This window comes from Rutidosis leptorrhynchoides, chromosome 2 (genome assembly GCF_046630445.1).
Source record: "Rutidosis leptorrhynchoides isolate AG116_Rl617_1_P2 chromosome 2, CSIRO_AGI_Rlap_v1, whole genome shotgun sequence".
Lineage (NCBI taxonomy): Eukaryota > Viridiplantae > Streptophyta > Magnoliopsida > Asterales > Asteraceae > Rutidosis > Rutidosis leptorrhynchoides.
In genome coordinates this window covers 66,532,224-66,547,738 of record NC_092334.1, presented here as the reverse complement: position 1 = coordinate 66,547,738, position 15,515 = coordinate 66,532,224, and the positions used below count along the sequence as shown (strand labels likewise).

The following is a 15,515-nucleotide window of genomic DNA, read 5'->3' as shown; positions in this document are numbered from 1 at the left end:
TATCGGCCCAATGATATTTCATAATTCATATATACAGAGTACAACAAGTACATACAAAGTACAAAGACCCAGTGTTTATCGTGGCTGATGAAGTTGTCTTGAACGACAAGCGAGTTGATCGATCAAACACACACAATCACGGGCGACTATTTTCCGATGTCGAGCGAGGGAGAAGATGCCGTTCGCCGCCGTGCAGCGGTGACGGAGTACAGGAAGAAGATGCTTCAGCATAAAGAGCTCGATTCTCGAGTTCGAGGAGGTCAGATATCTCTAAATTAATTTAATTTGAATCCTTATGACATAGTCTTAATTTAGGGTTTGTAATTTCGTGTATGTTTTCTAGTATATATGCTTAATTAGAGATTTTCGTCTATGCTTAAAATGTATTGTTTGTATATTTATGTGGTCTAGGGTTAGCACTTTAAAGTAAATCTTCTAAAAAAATTTGATGTAAATTTTTTGTTATACTTTGAAGTTTCTATTTGTTTTTGTTGATGTAATTACGTTCTTGTAGATCTAAATGCTAAAATATTATATTGTGGGCGCTAAATGGACAAACTAATCAATGGAAGTTATGAAATTCTGAATTAGGTGTGCTGCATCTATATGTTTTGTACTTGAATGCCCACTGGTGACAATTTTGGCGAATTTTTTGGGGGCTTGGTCCTATTTATTGGTTGTATTTGTATTCTATTTTGGTTTAGGCGGAGTTAGTATAAGATGTTGGCTCTATAGCTAGTTATTGTGCTTAGCATAACTGCTTGTAATTTGAATGATCACATTTTTAGGTCGCTTGTGATTTTTGTTCTATTAACTTTTCATCAGCTTATATGGTATTACCCCAATTTAGTTATTGTTTCACAAGATTATTTTTGCTTGTGAGATTGAACCAAGCAGTTATTTACTGGTATATTGTATTTACTTATTATTGTCTCTACTTGAGGTTAACATATTCATATGTGATTTTTTCTTAATGTAATAGAGGTATGGTACTAATTACTTATATCATCTAATAGTTTGGTGAGTATTGTTTGTGTTAGAAATGTAATAATAACACTTGTTTATTATTATACTATTAGTATAACTCCCTTACTAGGTACGTAGTTAGCCAGAAAATACTCTTCGCACATACAGATAGAAAGATACAAAAGCATATAACTATGAGCTACATTGTATACAATAAAATAGTAGGTACAATCCGACCCGTTCTGACCTAGCACCGAAAATTAACTATGTTTTCCCAACACCCAACCTAAGTGATCTATCCAATTTTCTACCTTTGCTTTGACTATGTGTTGATAATTTGTATTGAAAAAGTCATTCTTTTAGCGACTTTTGACCTCCGTTAACAAAAGTTACTAAACGATAGAAAAGTCAATGAAAGAATGACTTGTTAAATACAATTTAAGATGGCATCAACATATAGTCAAAGCAAAGGTAAAAAAAATGGATATTTCACACAGGTTGGTGTTGGGCGAACATGGTAAATTTTCGGTGTTGGGTCAGAACGGGTTGGGTTGTACTTTTTTATTGTATATAATGTGGTTCATGGTTATATGCTTTTGTATGTTTCTGTGTGTGTGTGTAAGAAGAGTATTTTCTGGCTAACAATGTACCTAGTAGGGAAGTGTAAGAAGAGTATTTTCTGGCTAACAATGTACCTAGTAGGGAAGTAATAATAATAATAAAGAGGAATTGTTAAGTTTTTAACACAAACGTTACTCACAAAACTATTAGATGATATAATTAATTGGTACCATACCTCTATTGCATGGCTACCTTTACTGCTAGATTAACCATATCCAAAACTTATGGATGCAGTTAGGGATGCATTACGAAGTACAAAGAAAGATTATGCCAAAACAGAAGATGATTTGAAGTCTCTTCAAAGTGTTGGGCAGATCATTGGCGAAGTTTTAAGGCCTCTGGACAATGAACGATGTAAAAATCTCTCCCTTTACATTTACTAATAAGTTGTACTTGTATTGTTTTTTTATTTTTTATTTTTTTTATTTTTAGGATTCAGTTTGCATAGATAATGACAAATCAATGTAGGGAATGTTTAAAATAGTAATAATTTAAATATCTTCATGGATGTACAATGGGGTTTTCATCAATGATAAGTGTATCATACTGTTCCAGAAGTTGCAGACAGTTACAAAATAATATTATTAATTTTTTTATAATATTGCAGTGATAGTTAAAGCAAGCAGTGGTCCAAGGTACGTGGTTGGATGCCGCACTAAAGTGGACAAGGAAAAACTTACTGCTGGAACTAGAGTCGTTCTTGACATGACGACATTGACTATTATGAGAGCACTTCCTCGTGAAGTTAGTTTATACGCTTGATTTTTTTTATTTTTTTTATTTTTTTTTATTTTTAGTTTGTCTTGATTAACACTTAATTAACAATGTGAAGGTCGATCCAGTTGTTTATAACATGCTTCATGAAGATCCTGGGAACGTTAGTTACTCTGCTGTTGGTGGGCTATCGGATCAGATTCGGGAGCTTAGGGAATCTATAGAGTTGCCTCTTATGAATCCCGAGCTTTTTTTAAGGGTTGGCATCAAGCCACCAAAGGTACATATGGCTTTTTCAATAAAAATCTGAATATTGAGAAGTCTTTATACATTATAATGAAAATTTCTATTTCTAATTTATAATTATATTCCTAACTTTTTGCAATTCCTTTTAATATGATTAGGGTGTTCTTCTGTATGGACCTCCTGGTACCGGCAAGACACTACTAGCTAGAGCAATTGCGAGCAATATAGATGCCAATTTCTTGAAGGTTTTTATTTTCTTTCATTTATAAAGGGTCTGAATCAACTGTGTTTTACATGTAACGAATCAAATGGTTAAGGTAAAGATTTAGCCAAAAGGGATACTGGTTGAAAGTTGTATGAAAATTTCATAATGCATATAAGCGTACAAAAATCTTTTCAATCATCTTATTAATTGTTTTTAACCATAATTAACACATTAAGCGTTTATAAGTTAACTTTAAAGATGGACAAAAAATGTTTCTCTGTTTTGTGTGTTAAAATCGGTCAAAAGTCGGTCAAAGTCAAACTTGGTCAACATGCAAGTACTCCTTAAGTATTCCCGACCGACTACTCCCCGAGTAATGATTTTTGCAACATTTCTATAAGGGTGACAGTTCGACTCATTTACTTGTAAAAGGGTCTGAATCGGTTATGTTTTAGATGTAACAAATCAAATGGTAAAGGTGTAACAACTTAGCTAAAAGGGAGACAGTTTGAAAGTTTCCGAAGATTTTCTAATGCATATAAGCGTACTAACATCTTGTTCATTTTATTCATTGTTTCTGTTACCATAATTAACACATTAAACCTTTATAAGTTCACTTTTAAAACGAAAAAAATGTTTTTCCTATGACCACATCACGTATGAACCCGCCCACTTGCCGTTTCTAGTTATGTAGATCATTCTCATATTTTAAATTGGTGTCAACTTGTGTATGTCTAACATTTGTACAAAACTTAACAGGTCGTATCAAGTGCCATTATCGATAAGTACATCGGTGAGAGTGCAAGACTAATCAGGGAGATGTTTAGTTATGCTCGTGATCACCAAGTATTGTTACTTCCTTAAATCTTTTTGTTATTTTTAATTACTCAATTCATTATCGCAACACTTTATCAGTTACATTTTTAACAAGTGTTGTTATTGTTGTTTATTGATTATTTAAGCCCTGCATCATATTTATGGACGAGATTGATGCCATTGGTGGCCGTCGTTTTAGTGAGGGAACTAGTGCCGACCGTGAAATACAAAGAACACTCATGGAGTTGCTCAATCAGCTTGATGGATTTGATCAGCTTGGAAAGGTTTGAAACATTACAACTTTACAAGGTTTAATTGGACAACAGCAGCTTAAATTTCATATAGATTGACACTTTTATGATTTAATGGATGTCTTACAGGTAAAAATGATAATGGCGACAAACAGACCTGATGTTCTTGACCCTGCTCTTTTGCGCCCTGGTCGATTAGATAGGAAAATAGAGATCCCGTTACCGAATGAGCAGTCAAGAATGGAAATCCTTAAAATTCATGCTGCTGGAATTGCAAAACATGGTGAAATTGATTACGAAGCGGTTGTCAAGCTTGCAGAGGTAATAAAAAAAGTTTCTTTTTAACATTCTTTGGATGTGTTTGATTAATGGGATGATCAGCCTAAATGGCCTAACGGTTCAAATTCAGTGCATTCATTTGTGACATCTGAAATGACAAATGGTGCTAGATGATGCTAAATGACAAAAATGTGTGCAGTAAACAACAACAACAATACCCAATCCAACGAAAGTGGGGTATGGGGGAGGTGAGTGTAGACAATCATTCCTCGTACCCTAGATTAGAAGGAAGTCACTACTCCACCCGTGGGTATAGAACCCGCGCCTAGATAAGGTCGTCCCTCCCTCTACTCTAGCGCAAAAGAGATTGCTTCCTAAAGGACCTCCGGCCCGAAGAGCTCATAAGAACGAAATAGAGAGGGCAAATGATACGTACCTGTACGAGTAATGAGCGCCTAGCAAGAAGCAACCATACACAGTAACCATAAAGGGGACACATATAGCAGTAATGCACAACAGTAGGGCAAAGAGCATGAATAAAATGTGTGCAGTAAAATACTCTCTTAATCGTTCAACTCCCCATTTCTTTTGATACCCTCCTTGTATTAAATCCATAACACTTATCAAACAAATGTATTCTTTTATATATTCATCTATAAGGTTAATACGTTAATTTTACGCCATTCAGAGTGTTCATTCATTAAAAATGAGTATCAAAAGGTTATTGATATTAAGAACCAAATTCAATCGGGATCTATGAATCATTCAGAGTTTGAACCATTCAACGCTTAATCATTATGTTTTATCAAACACAACCTTGGATTATTTATTACTTGAGCACCTAAAATTGATGCTTGGCATTTGGTTCAGGGGTTTAATGGAGCCGATCTTCGTAATGTGTGCACTGAAGCTGGTATGTCTGCAATCCGTGCAGAACGTGATTATGTTATCCATGAAGATTTCATGAAGGTAACTGTTACTAACCTGTTCTTTGTCGTTAAAGGCAAATAATTAATCTAGCGATCTCATTGGGATTGCACAAACTAGTGTGAACAAGTTCACTGAGCTTGTAGAACCAAAAGGCAGCATCTAACCCGACCGTTAGTTGAATCAAAGTACACAACAACAACAAAACTCAATACCACATGAGTGGTGTATGGGGAGGTGAGATGTAGACAATCATTCCCCTATCCGAGAATAAAAACAAGTCATTTTTCCACCCAGAGTGAAACACTCAAAAGTAGAGAAAGTCATCCCTCTCTCTATTCGACGAATAAAGAGATTGCTTCCGAGTGGACCTCCGGCCAATAAGTAGGATATTTTTTTAAAAAAAAAAACGTAAAAAAAAATAAAAATAAAAATAATATTGAGACGCCATGGAAATGGTAGAATCAAATTTCCATGGGTTTTAAATCCTGCCTGGAATTCAATTTTAGCTCTAAACGGCAGTCAAGACGCCAATGAATCGACGCTTGCTGTTGACTCAAAAATAGAGCCGAATAGTTGAATCAAAATGTTGACTAGTATATGAATAACCAAAGGGACAAAGTAGATAACTGAAACCGTTGTAATTAAAATCTTTGTATAATTGCTTTGCTGATGAACAAATACATGTGAAGCATTTGCTGGAATACAAATGTTAATCTAGTCAAGGGAAATGTGGATTGAAATTATCACATTCACTTGGGGCCAGAAAATTGTAATCCCATTTTTGTAGATGCTTGAATTGTATTTAATTGAGTGTTTTTGTTTTTGATAAAAAATTTCAGGCGGTAAGGAAACTAAATGAGGCAAAGAAGCTGGAGTCAAGTGCTCATTACAGTGCTGATTTCGGGAAAGAGTAAGAATGAGAAACGAAACAATGAAAAATCCAAGGCCTTATTTAAGGGTGCGCAAATGCTGTGATTACACAGGACCTCCAAAGATTTAGGGCCCTTACGTTTATTATGAACGAATCCCAATATAATCTGTTTTTCGACAAAACTATTGGTTGTCAGTTTGTCACTCTAGTTGATACAATAACATATTAATGTTGTTTTTGATTTATGTGATTTCATCTGTCTTTTTCGTTCAATAGGTTTATTATGAATTTTGAATGTACTGTTTCCTTACAAATGTACTTTCTCTTAAAACTGTTTCAACTAAATTTTATAAGTGTACCTGTCTATCATTTTTCTTGAACCATGTCATTTTATTTTTCTAAGACTTTATTTTGAACAGTCAAATTTCATACATAAAAAACCAGATCATCCATTAAAACTGGACGGAGCTATATAATTTTTACGAGTAGTACGATTAATAAAACTCTTGCATTCAACTAGTTTATGCGTCATACTTTTAGAATAACTGTATTAGATAAATGGTTTGTTTAGATAGAAATAAAAACTTGCATATCTCATGAGATTGAGACTGAACCAGTTTTTTCTTATATCGAGACTCGCACTTGTGCCAGATGAATTGTTATTACATAAGAAAGCGTCAATAGTTACTGCCACTCTAAACAATCCAAGGCTTGTTGGTGAACTTGTTTATCTCCAGCTGCCACTACATTAAAACCTGGGCACATAAAGAGAGAGCCATTAATGAAATGTGGAGATAAATTTTCCTCATTTGATATCAATTGACCCATTGAAAACAAAACATCAAATCGACACATTTTTAAGAAAAACAGTTAAAGTGCCAGTTAAATCTTACCAACCAGAACGTTGAGATTTCAAGTCTCGCAACATTCATGGTGTGTTATGTGTGTGACCATATAACATATAACAAAACTACAAAAGGAAAATAAAAAAGAGAGTGAGATTGAGTTTGTAACACAATATTACTTGTTGGCTGTGAGTTAGAAGAGGCCTCCCATGTAAGGTGGTTCCCGTTCCAGTCGGTTATTACTCCACCAGCCCCTTCTATCACTGGTATTAGGGAAAGGAAGTCGTAAGGCTGAAAAAGAGAAGTACTTCAGTATCATTATAACAACCTAAAAATTTGTTGTTCATATGGCACAAAGTCTGCTTTTTTAAAATCTTTTGGCTCCCGTTCACTGAACGAAAATACCAGTGAACATAAGAAACCATATATGATGATGAATTCAGAGAATTAGTGATGTAAGACATTTGCTCAAATATTAATTCTTTACCTTGATAAGTTGCAAATCTTGCTAAATTGATTTTACACTGCATGAAAGACTAACTATAATGGGTGGCAAAATGGGTGTTTGGGTAATGGACGGAAACGGGTCCAAACTTGTCGGCACCTATTTTGTCCATTCAAATAATTTTTTATTAAGGTCTAACAGAAAACCAGAAATTATATTTATGATTATGGAGGTACATTGGTCAACTATTGTCAAATTACCAGTTTCCTGTTTAGCTATATTATTAAATGTACTTATTTGACCCCTTGCCACTTAGGAGGGGGAAAAACCCAATTAGATCCAAATATTAAGGTAAACGGGTTTAAATTAGCACCTTTACTAGCTATTGTTAGTCATCCTTAGAAGACGTGTAAATATGTAGGGAGTAATACATAGTGAAGACCTTACTTTGAGACCAGATTCGACTACGAGATCTACGTGCCCAGACGCCAAAAGCGCATAAGCATAACAATCACATCCATATAATGGCACCTTCACCTGTGAATCACATTTACCATAATGAGGTGTGATTATAATATGTCTGCAGCCTTCAAACACTACAGTACAGGGTATGGCGTCATGGATTATTCTGAAAAAAAGTTATTTCTTGTTTAGAAAAAACAAAGAGAACCTATAAAACATCTAACTATCTAAGTAAATTACTATAGGCTGCAAAGCAGTAAAACAAGCATATGCGGTCAACATGAGCAGGAAAGAAGTGTTGTGTAACAGGTCAAGATTCATATATTCTAATAAAATTATTGGTCTGTCAAAACTATTTTTTTTGGTCTTTTTGATAAATTGATTAGATTAACAAGCTTAAAAACTGCCCTCTAAAGAACAATGCTTATTGCAGCCTGACAAGCAAATTGTGCACACGTGTAATATGTGCAAACTACTAGTGAATCATATAAATACACAAAATCAGGACTAGCTTTTAGATTTTAACCTAAGTCGCTTTACCACATGAGTAATTCATGCATCAAAAGGTAAGTAACATATACATACACTCTTAGTATTTGGAAAACGGTATCAGCTGCCTATAAAAAGAAACACATTAGCATACCTTATCTCTAACTCTAGCAAAGGCCACCTCAGCATCTGCGCTAAATAGATGTGGACTAGTTGTATACCTGTATAGAAAATATAAGATACAAAAATAAACATCAATCATGTAAGGGCCTCTCGTGCAATTAAGAGATAAATTCTTTTTAGCAAAGAAACTTAGATCAATCCATACAGATATGCTTGTGAAAGTTTCGAGCAGCTGCGAGTGGATATTTCTTCTCCATTCAGTTTAGTGTCGTGAAAAGCGACACCGAATTATAGCAAACCGCTAGTAATAATTGAAATAACGACAATAATAGGAACACTGAGATTTAACGTGGAAAACCCCAAAAGGGTAAAAACCACGGGCAAGGAAAGAAACGCTTCACTAATAAGAATAATAGGAATTACACTTCTCTCTAATTACAAGGATAAGTACTAATCTTTATATCTCTTGTAATTAGGAGACTAAACACTCACAAACTCTCTATTTAATTATTAGTATACAAGATAACTTGTAATTTGAGATGCAGAAATGAGCTTGCATAATGCTCATATTTATAGTAACACAAGATTGGTTGGTGAACTTGTGAATGCAAAAGTCTTCATAATGTGTATGCTCAACAAAATGCGGCTAGTGGCTGTACCATCCAAATTTAATATTCAACATTGCATAAAACACATGTGGTATTTGACCACATATACCCACCAACCATTCAATATTTCAACAATCTCCCACTTGAAGATTTGATTGAAGCCCAATAAATCTTCACACGATAATCCTTCCTTGCCAATGATGTTGCTTACGTCTCTGCTAGGCCGCATGAAGAACGGCACCAAATAAACTTGTCACGATTGATTGACTTTGTTAGAAAATCAGCCACATTTTTATCAGTATGAATTTTCTGCATATCCACGGTTCCTTCTTCCACTTTCTCACGAACGAAGTGATACTGAACTCGTATATGCTTTGTCTTTGAATGAAATGCCGGATTCCTTGCAAGATGCAAGGCACTCTGGTTGTCACAAAATAAAGTGATATTCTTCTGTTTGTGCCCGAGTTCTTCCAACAACATCTTCAACCATACTGCCTCTTTAGTAGCTTGAGTAGCTGCTACATATTCTGCTTCTGTTGTTGACGTTGCCACAACTGACTGCAGTTTTGAAACCCAGCTTACTGTTCCACCACAAAGTTTGAAAACATATGCAGTGGTAGATTTACTTTTATCGATATCACCTGCATAATCTGAATCAACATACCCTTTGACAATAAATTCTGGTTCCCCATAACATAATGCAACATCTAAGGTTCCCTTGATGTATTTAAGGATCCTTTTTACCGCATTCCAATGCTCTTTACCAGGATTCGCCATGTACCGACTAACTACTCCCACTGCATGTGCAATGTCTGGTCTTGTACATATCATTGCGAACATTAAACTTCCCACTGCTGATGCATACGGTACTCGAGACATCTCCTTCCTCTCGTCTTCACTGCTAGGACACATAACGGAGGATAACTTGAGATTAGTAGGAAGTGGGGTTGAGATTGGCTTACTATCTTGCATATTGAAACGCTCCAAGATTTTCCTCAAATAATTCTTTTGAGAAAGCCAAATCTTCCTATTATCTCTGTCTCGGTGAATTTGCATCCCTAGAATCTTGTTTGCGGCACCCAAGTCTTTCATTTCAAACTCCCTAGCCAATTGAGCCTTCAGCTTATTAATACGATCTTTGTTGGGGCCTGCAACCAACATGTCGTCTACATATAACAGCAAAATGACAAAATCATTGTCCCCAAACCTCTTGAAATATGCACAAGGGTCTGCATAAAGTCTGTTATATTCAAGGCTCATTATGAAAGAATCAAATCTCTTGTACCAACATCTCGGCGCCTGTTTGAGACCATACAGAGATTTCTTTAACCTGCAAACCAAGTTCTTTTTTCCTTGTAGTTCAAAACCTTCTGGTTGAAGCATATAAATTTCTTCTTCAAGGTTTCCATGAAGAAATGCAGTTTTCACATCTAGCTGCTCTAGATGCAAATCAAATGTAGCACACATCGCTAGAACTACTCGAATTGTTGTAAGTCGAACCACAGGAGAAAATATTTCATTAAAGTCCGTACCTTCTTTCTGAGCATATCCTTTAACCACCAGCCTTGCACGATACCGCTCCACTTGATCATCGCCATTTCGCTTGATCTTATACACCCATTTATTTCCAATAGGTTTTCTACCTTTTGGCAATGGCACAAGTTCCCATGTTTTATTTTTATGAAGAGCTTCAATTTCTTCCTGCATAGCCGTCATCCACTGAGATGCATCTGAATGATTCAGTGCCTCGCGAAGAGTTGTTGGCTCTCCTTCCTCTGTTAGAAGACAATATGCAACATTACTTTCCATAATATAATCCGAGTGCCACACTGGACGTTTTCTTTCCCGATTAGAAATACGAGTCGCTGGAGCTTCATCAACGACTACTTGATTTTCATCGTGCTCTGGTACTGCTTCAGAAGAATCTTTATGAAATTCATTACCCACCTGTATCGGTATAGTTTCTTTTGAAGTGCTAACATCTTCAAGATCTTTGTCTTCTGTAAAGACAACATCTCTGCTGATGACTACTTTGTGGGCAGTGGGGTCCCACAAGCGATACCTCTTAACTCCATCAGCATACCCCAAGAACAAACACTTTCTGAACTTCGGATCCAACTTTGTCGTTTCTTGAGAATTGTACATTGCGTACACAGGACTTCCAAATACATGAAGGTCAGAATAATTAACTGGTTTTCCAGTCCACATTTCCATCGGCGATTTCAACTCAATTGCAGTTGATGGTGACCGATTTATCACGTAACAGGCAGTACTTACTGCTTCTGCCCAGAATGATTTTTCCAAGCTTGCAGTTGCCAACATCGCCCTTGTTCTATCTAACAAGGTTCTGTTCATCCGCTCTGCCACTCCGTTTTGTTGAGGAGTGTATGCTGTCGTGAACTGCCTTTTGATACCTTCTTGTTTGCAAAACCTATCAAATTCATCACCAGTGTATTCTCCTCCATTATCTGTCCTCAAACACTTGATCTTTTTACCAGATTCAAGTTCAACCCGTGCTTTGTAAACTTTGAAAACTTCAAACACATCCGCCTTTCTCTTGATTGGGTACACCCAACATCTCCTAGTGTAATCATCAATAAATGATACAAAATACTTTGCTCCTCCTAGGGATTGAACTGGTGCTTGCCACACATCAGAGTGAACCAATTCTAGAATCAATTTACTTCTAGAATTTGATGTGTTAAACTTCAGGCGATGCTGCTTGCTGATTACACAATGCTCACATAAAGGTAGCGATACCTTTGTAAGACCAGGAATAAGATTTCTTTCCACAAGAATCTTCATACCTTGTTCAGACATGTGTCCAAGCTTTTGATGCCATGTCATAGCAACTTTATCACTTGAACTATTCGAAGCAACAGATGCTTCCGATTCCTGTACCGTCTCGCCTTTCAGAATGTATAAATTAGCACCCACCTTTTCTCCTTTCATAAGTACAACCGCGCCTTTCTTGATTATCATGATCTTCTCATGTATCACCATCTTACAACCAAGATCATCCAATTGTCCTAAAGACAATAAGTTCTTCTTCAAACCCTCCACGTGTCGCACACCTTGAATAGTACGAATTGTACCATCATGCATCTTCAAAATGATATCTCCAATTCCAATGATCTTTAGTTTATGATCATTACAACTGTATACAGATCCTCCTGAGATACGTTCATATTGTTTGAACCATTCTCTTCTAGGGGTCATGTGAAAAGTAGCTCCCGAGTCAAATAACCAGACATCAACAAATGTCTTTATGTCTTTCTGCCTTCATTTGCTACCACAGCCTCACTAACCAAAGCAGTCCCATCATCTGAAGTGCTTACAATATTTCCTTGAGGATTTGAGTTATTTAAACTCCGGCAATCCTTCTTCAGGTGACCTTTCTTGCCACAATTGTAGCATGTATAGGTCTTCTTCTTTTTAGACTTCGGTTTACCATGATTGTGACTCCCACTTGGGCCACGTTCCGTTGATCTCCCTCCTGACATCACCAAGGCCTCCACTTGTCGTGAACCGGCCTGTTTGTCCTCCTTGTTATTGCGCCGATTTTCTTCTTCTAGAATAGCAGCCGCAACTTCATCATAGACTAGATACTCCGAGAGAACATTATTGGTTAAGTTAATAATGAGTTGATCATACGAGTCAGGTAGACTCTGAAGTAAAAGTTCAGCACGTTCTTTTGGCTCTATATTGCAACTTAATGAAGCGAGCTGAGAAAATAGAGTATTCAAAGAATTAATGTGCTCATTAACTGAAGTAGATTCATTCATGCGTAGCGCATAAAGTTTCCTCTTAAGGAATATCTTATTGTGGAGTGATTTGGTCTCGTACAATTTTACGAGGTGATCCCAAATCTCTTTCGCCGTCTTCTTTTCTTCTATGCTAGACAAAACGCCATCTGCTAGTGCCAGATGAAGATTTGCGATAGCCTGGCCGTCCATCTCTTCCCATTTTTCATCAGTGACTTCGGCGGAACGTCCACTGATGGCCGCCAAACACTTATCCTTTCTCAGGATAGCTTTCATCTTTAGTTTCCATAACGAGAAGTTACTCCCGTTGAACTTTTCAATTTCAAATTTCGTAGACATTGCTATAATTACAATCTTCTTTTCGACAATATTATTTTTCTTGAAATAACACCCAAGGACTTTTACCGAGTGAAAATAATCTTACTTATTTTCTGATGTGGACGATCCACTCCCGTGGCAACCACAGAGCATACGATAAGTAGATTAATACACACTAGATATTAGAACCTTAGCTCTTGATACCACTTGTTGTGAAAAGCGACACCGAATTATAGCAAACCGCTAGTAATAATTGAAATAACGACAATAATAGGAACACTGAGATTTAACGTGGAAAACCCCAAAAGGGTAAAAACCACGGGCAAGGAAAGAAACGCTTCACTAATAAGAATAATAGGAATTACACTTCTCTCTAATTACAAGGATAAGTACTAATCTTTATATCTCTTGTAATTAGGAGACTAAACACTCACAAACTCTCTATTTAATTATTAGTATACAAGATAACTTGTAATTTGAGATGCAGAAATGAGCTTGCATAATGCTCATATTTATAGTAACACAAGATTGGTTGGTGAACTTGTGAATGCAAAAGTCTTCATAATGTGTATGCTCAACAAAATGCGGCTAGTGGCTGTACCATCCAAATTTAATATTCAACATTGCATAAAACACATGTGGTATTTGACCACATATACCCACCAACCATTCAACATTTCAACATTTAGTTGTCCTTCCATTTATACCAACCCATCTTTCTCTTAAAATAGGCTGATCAATTATGCCAAGAATCTGAATCAAACAAGAAAATATCAATATCAATTAAACACATCTGCCTAGAAAAACTCATATGCTAATGAAAGTTATCTATTTTTTTATAATACCATACAGATTGAAGTATCCATCGACACAAATCTAGTTTATACGTTATTCATGACAATAAACCTTAGGAAATATCGCGTTTATTGGTTTTATCTGAAAAACAAACTTGAAATAATTGGTAATCAAGTTTCAAGTGGCAAAAGTTTTAGGAGGACAACAACAAAAGGGCCTTTCCAGGCTCCTAAATTTTGGATCGAAGTACATTGCCAATAGTTAATACATAACTAAAGGTGGATTAAGCCATGCCAATCGCAAGACTCAAGGTTATAAAAGTACAGGTATCACAAAAATGCTATTCAAAATATTTACTACTTATAGTTTCTGAAGGATGATATAACTCATACCGGTTTACCTTTGTTGAGTAAAGCAATGAGGGTGCCAAAAAGGGGTTTCCCTGAATATAGAAAATGTAGCAACTTTTAATAGGCGCTACAACTAAATGGTTAAAAACTTCATAAGAGATGTAGCACCTGTTATAAAACTCTTAGTCCCATCAATTGGATCTAAAACTCACACATAATCTGCAGATTCTTCTTTACATTGCCAACCATTCTCCTCTCCATAACTGAAAATGTGCAAGTTTTTTCCTTTAGTTAAACAAGCAACAAGATGAACTATATGCGATATCCATACAAACAACCACACATCAAGTACTTTGGTAACAAAGTTTTTCTTTGCAGGCGCTAAGATTCGAGCCGTATGAAGTGAAACACTAAAAAACCTGTTTTATTTTTATCTTTTAAGAATCAATATAGGACCAGAAACTTTAAATATGATTATATACATTCGACCACTGCGTATTCCTTCAACAACAAAACAAAAAATAATAAAAAAGAGAAGCTCCAACGCCATCACCACCGATAAACTTCAGCCACCAGGACATGGTTAATCGAACCTATAATGATTAATGACATGATGCCAGCCGAAGACATACAAACTTACAATCATATGAACATACAAACTTAATGTCTTATCGTTCCACCAGTAATCGTTCTCTGCTCGACGTTCGCAATGTTGCTAGTTCAGTGTCGCAGCAATATTTAGATCTTTTTTACCGTTTTTCGGTTCTTCATTCAATTGACGCTATTATACCATCATCTTCTTCTGATCGCGCTAATCAACCTCCCCCAGGAAAAATTACCATATATTCTCATGCATTGGAATCTGTTAACCTACGTATTCCCTTGACCGAATTTTTCAATCTGTAATTTGTCATTTCAAAATTGCGATTGGCCAACTTGAACCTGCTAGCATCCGTAAAATTATTATTTTTGAGATGTATTGTCATGCCACAAAACAAACCCCTTCTCTCCGTATTTTCGAGAATCTTTTTCAGATTGAATCTTATCATGCGGGGTGGTTCTATTTTAAACAATATGGCTTCTTTGATCTTCGAGCAAAACCCATTCGAAATTGGGAATCATCATTCTTTTATGTAAATGAGGATGTTGTTTTAGATGATTATCGAAATTGGGAATCACCATTCTTTTATTATTTTCAACCCCATGTTAACATCTCCAAGTTCTGCTGCCGGGTACAGTCAGTTAGATCAACGTGAATATTCTTCATTTTCATAACCAAATCACAAACTTAGACTAAATTAAAATTGTTGACCAAATGGAGTTATAAGTTCGACTCGGTTATGACTTGTAATAGGTGATGATTCGGCTATAAATAACAATTAGATACTGATCGATTTTATTTGTACACTGTTTTAGC

General features: G+C 35.9%; 1 protein-coding gene and 1 pseudogene across 1 annotated transcript; one reads left to right on the top strand and one right to left on the bottom strand.

Annotated features, from left to right (window-relative positions):
* Nucleotides 1-76: 76 nt before the first annotated feature.
* LOC139890974 (26S proteasome regulatory subunit S10B homolog B-like) lies at nucleotides 77-6,088 on the top strand. Its single transcript, XM_071873909.1, has 10 exons — nucleotides 77-259; nucleotides 1,822-1,941; nucleotides 2,195-2,331; nucleotides 2,420-2,581; nucleotides 2,706-2,792; nucleotides 3,512-3,598; nucleotides 3,715-3,852; nucleotides 3,949-4,140; nucleotides 4,969-5,067; nucleotides 5,868-6,088. The coding sequence occupies exons 1-10, from the start codon at nucleotides 157-159 to the stop codon at nucleotides 5,940-5,942; spliced, it is 1,200 nt and encodes a 399-aa protein (XP_071730010.1). The 5' UTR covers nucleotides 77-156; the 3' UTR covers nucleotides 5,943-6,088.
* A 344-nt stretch (nucleotides 6,089-6,432) lies between these two features.
* LOC139887939 (bifunctional phosphatase IMPL2, chloroplastic-like) lies at nucleotides 6,433-14,679 on the bottom strand (annotated as a pseudogene).
* Nucleotides 14,680-15,515: the final 836 nt, after the last annotated feature.

Bases quoted from the DNA above. Each gene is read 5' to 3' on its own strand.
- LOC139890974 (XM_071873909.1), top strand. From the start codon at position 157: ATGTCGAGCGAGGGAGAAGATGCCGTTCGCCGCCGTGCAGCGGTGACG. The intron at 1,942-2,194 runs GTAAAAATCTCT...ATAATATTGCAG, and splicing joins GCCTCTGGACAATGAACGAT to TGATAGTTAAAGCAAGCAGT. The intron at 4,141-4,968 runs GTAATAAAAAAA...CATTTGGTTCAG, and splicing joins CGGTTGTCAAGCTTGCAGAG to GGGTTTAATGGAGCCGATCT.